The sequence below is a fragment of the Merops nubicus genome, unplaced genomic scaffold (assembly GCF_000691845.1).
Source record: "Merops nubicus isolate BGI_N331 unplaced genomic scaffold, ASM69184v1 scaffold40751, whole genome shotgun sequence".
In the NCBI taxonomy this organism is placed as follows: Eukaryota; Metazoa; Chordata; class Aves; order Coraciiformes; family Meropidae; genus Merops; species Merops nubicus.
Genome location: NW_008591009.1, coordinates 7,716 through 11,742, shown reverse-complemented (window position 1 = coordinate 11,742; position 4,027 = coordinate 7,716). Strand labels below are relative to the sequence as shown.

The following is a 4,027-nucleotide window of genomic DNA, read 5'->3' as shown; positions in this document are numbered from 1 at the left end:
TTCAGCAGGCTACACAGCTCCACGTCTTGGCCCTTTATGGGTCAGAGAGCTGCTGTGGAATCTCCACTCCGCTATGTGTGGCTCTGGGGCTGTGCCAGTGGGTCAGGGCAGGCTCTTGCCCCTGCTGTCACCTACAGCCATGCACCGAAAGCCAGCAGCGAGGTGATACCTAGGTGTGCAGTGGCACAGCAGAGGGGCCAATGCAGTACTGATATCCAGAAATAAACTGGGAAGTAGAGCAGCCGGGTGCAACCTCCTTGTGAAGTGATGGCAGAGCCCTTCATCTGGTCCAAAAAGGCCTGGTCCCCAGCAGCTATCCCTTTGTCAGAGGAGGGAACATGCCTACTTGCCCAGAGGGACTGTAACCTGCACTGCTGCTAGGGTCCTGACTTTGCCCCTAGGCTGCTGCATCCCCAGCAGAGCTCTGTCACGTCTCCCTCTCTTTCAGCTGCTGGCCAACTCTAAAGCACATACCTCACGTTTCATCAGTGCCAACCTCCCATGCAACAAATTCAAGAACCGTCTCGTGAACATCATGCCGTACGAGCTGACGAGAGTCTGCCTGCAGCCCATCCGGGGCGTGGAGGGCTCTGACTACATCAACGCCAGCTTCATAGATGGGTACAGGTAAGGGCCACCTTAGGTGCCTGGGCCAGCCACTCCAGCCTGCTTGGGAACCTAGGCACAGCTGCCTTCTCTTTCCCAAGGACTGGTCCTGCCTGCCTAGAGGTGGGCTGGGGATCACTTTGTTGCATTTTATCTATTTCCATCTTCTCTGCTCCAGTGCTTTTAGTTACAGTCTGTGAAGATGGCAAGCGAGTGAGGGCTGCCAGGCTGGCTTCTATTGCTACAGGCAGATGCCCACATGGCTGGGGTGGGAGGCTGTGCTGCCTCCTGCAGAGCTTTATAGGATCTTCTGGTAGGCATCCCTTGGCGTGCATTTTATGTCTGCAGCTTCTAAGGGAAACCTGCCCGCCCACACTAGCTGTGGCAAGCAGTGGTATAAGCGTGCTTGCACTGTGTAGCTGATCCAGGCAGCAGCCCAAGGCTTGTTGCCCCTTGTCTTTTTTTTGGGGGGCGTCTGTGGATCCTCAGGCAGGGCTGGTGCTGAACACTTGGGAGCCCATCACCAGATTCTTTCCTTTTAGAAAGCACAAACTGAAATGTAGTGGGGCAATAATACTTATGGTTCTGTATCTAACTGCTGTCATCATATTCTCAGATGCTAAGTTCCAGAATGCAGAGAAACAGCCCAGTGGGCACATCTCCTTCTCAGCCAGTCCCTGGGCAATAACCCAGACCAAATCCCAGTGACGCAAATTCACGTGTCATCTCTCTGTGCACCATGGCAGTAGGGTCACCCAGCACAAGAGCAGGGGATACAGGATGGATGTGGCATGGCCCTCTTCCAGCCTGGCTCCGCCCAAATGCTTTGTAGAGGCTGGTGACCTCCCAGGAGCAACAGGTACCGCCAAGGAGAACAGATGTTAGTGCAGCCAGGCCAGTGGCTCTGTGCCTCTGTCCCTGCTCCAGCAACTGAGCCCAGGAAGGGTTTCCAGGAGGAAGGGCTGCGTGGAGGCAAGGTGGGCAGGGAGCAGAAGGAGCAACCCTGGGAGCACCCCAACACAGCAAAACAGCAATGATGCAGGCTCCCTCAGGGTGGGACAAAGTAATGGGGAGGGATGAAGGAGCTGGAGGAAAGCTGTCAGGGAGCAGCTTCCGCTTCCACCTGCCTGCACAGCTCCGAGCCGTCCAGCCACCTGCCTGCACACCCCCAGCAGCCCAGTGCCCAGCAGCCGGGCTGCAGCCGCTCTGCCCTGGCTCCAGAGCCCATGGAGAGCCACGCTGGTTTTGCCCCTTGGTGATGCTGCAGAGGGAGAGCTGCCAGCACAGCAGGTGGTACCATTTCGTGTGCTACCTACCCCATCCCCAAAGAGCACTGTTATCTCTTCCTTTGGACCGAGCAGTCTTCTCGGTATTATCTAAAGAGATCAGCTGGCCCAAGCTCCTGCAGACATCACTGATGCTCCACCTTTATCAGCTCTTTTGTTTCGTTCTGCACCCCAGCTCCCTGATTTTTACAACATCTTGTAAGTCCACCATGAAGCAGCCCCTGTCTTCATCCTGTGCATCACAGCTGTCGTGCAGGGCGTCCCTTAGCTGCTGGTGTGGCAAGTGGGGAAGACGGTGCCCTGAGGTCTCGGGCAGCACGCCGTGGCGAGGCGGCTCCCGCGGGCAGCACACTGTGTGCTGGGAGCCCGGCTGGGCACCCAAGGGGCCAGCGTGCCCCTCTGAGCCCAACACACCAGGAGCGGGGCCCGGGCAGGGGCACGTCAAGCTCTGCCTCCACACAGGACATCCTGCGAGATGCTCTGGTTCGCAGTGTGACCAAAGGCAAGCCTAGAATTGTCAGAAGAACTGGCGAGACAGTAACACGGTGTTTTCCATGCTGCCCTGGTTAGCAGCCGGCGTGTGTGATCCAGGTGGCCTGGTTCAGTTGCTCTGTGTGTTCCCATGCGGTGGGAGGGGCGGTGGGTGCTGCAGAGTACAGGAACCTGGCGGTGCTGCCGGGATCGTCCCCAAGCACAGCCATACTTCCAGCCCAGATGGGTGCTGGTAGCCCACTCACGCGGGCCTGGGTGCCGAGAAGGCTCCCAGTGCAGCAGAGTGGGGACTAGCAGCAGCAATAGGCTGGGCTGGGGACACTGTCACCCCAGCAAGGACTGGCAGCCCTTCTGGACCTTGTACCTGCTGGCACTTAATGCATCTGTGGGGAGCACTTAGAAGACATGTGGTGAGCAGGTTCATCCCTCTGCAGAGTCCAGTCTTGAGACCTGCCTCCTGCAGCTGCACTGGTCAGCCCTGCTCCTGCTGCACAGGGCCCCTGCCTCCAGCTCTCCCAGCCCACCAGCCCCAGCTGCTGCCCACCTCCCAGGAGGTGGTCTGAGCACCGTTATGTTTGTTGCAGGCAGCAGAAGGCCTACATCGCCACACAGGGACCACTGGCCGAGACCACAGAGGATTTCTGGCGGATGCTCTGGGAGCACAACTCCACCATCGTGGTGATGTTGACAAAGCTGCGTGAGATGGGCCGAGTACGAATTCTGCTGGGGGTAGAAGGGGGCTGTGTGGCTGCTGTCTGTGAGCACAACCTCTCTGCTCACCCCAGTCTGTGGCCAGTACCAGCTGGCCCAGCCTCTCGCTGGCATTTCCTGTGGCTGACACTGTGGCTCCACAGCCACACATGCTCCCAGGGAGTGGGAGGGAGGAGCAGCAGCTCGTTGGTGCCAGTGTCTCACCGTGCTCCTCATCCACAGGAGAAGTGCCATCAGTACTGGCCCGCGGAGCGCTCTGCCCGGTACCAGTACTTCGTGGTGGACCCCATGGCAGAGTACAACATGCCACAGTACATCCTCCGGGAGTTCAAGGTGACGGATGCCAGGGTAAGTGCAGCTGCTGGCTCTCTGGCTCCCCTGCCTCCTGTGCCTCTTACTCCACCTCTGCCCAGCCCAGGCCAGTGAAGGAAGGATGCAGTAGTTCCTGGAGGAGCCGGAAAGCAAGATGCTGCCTTGCACTGCAGGCAGAAAAGGCTGCTGCCCACCATGGGCTGCTCCTCTCAACACAAGTTCCTTCCTTGCCAGCTGTGTCAGCCCCAGTGAGCAGCTCAGCGATCTCTGTCAGCACCAGAACCTGCCTTGCCTGTGCTGTGCACTCGGGCAAACATTTAACACAGGCTCCCCTGCACCTGGAGTATGCAGCATCTGACCAGGCACATGACCCCTGTGTGACAGAAACATGGTCCCCAAACAGGACCAAGGCACTGACCCAACAGACCCTGCAGGGGCCCAAACCCCTCCTCAGTTCAGCCATCCTGGGGTGAACATGGGAGAGCAGAGGCAGTACCCTGCCATGGTTTGGGGTCAGGGCAACCCCCAGAACCATAACAGATGCGCTCTGTTAACCCCTCCCCCACCCCCAAAAGGGAAAAGAGAAGGGGAATCCGGGAGCCAGCCTTGTGGATTAGAAA

The 4,027-nt window shown here is 58.4% G+C and overlaps 1 protein-coding gene across 1 annotated transcript in view; it reads left to right on the top strand.

The window, feature by feature from the left end:
* Positions 1–4,027, top strand: part of LOC103782346 (receptor-type tyrosine-protein phosphatase F-like) — a 19,487-nt gene that overhangs the window by 13,208 nt on the left and 2,252 nt on the right. Inside the window, exons 7-9 of the mRNA XM_008950116.1 lie at positions 449–627; positions 2,969–3,095; positions 3,318–3,443. Of these exons, the coding sequence (XP_008948364.1) occupies positions 449–627; positions 2,969–3,095; positions 3,318–3,443 (432 nt within the window). The remainder of the gene's footprint in view (positions 1–448; positions 628–2,968; positions 3,096–3,317; positions 3,444–4,027) is intronic.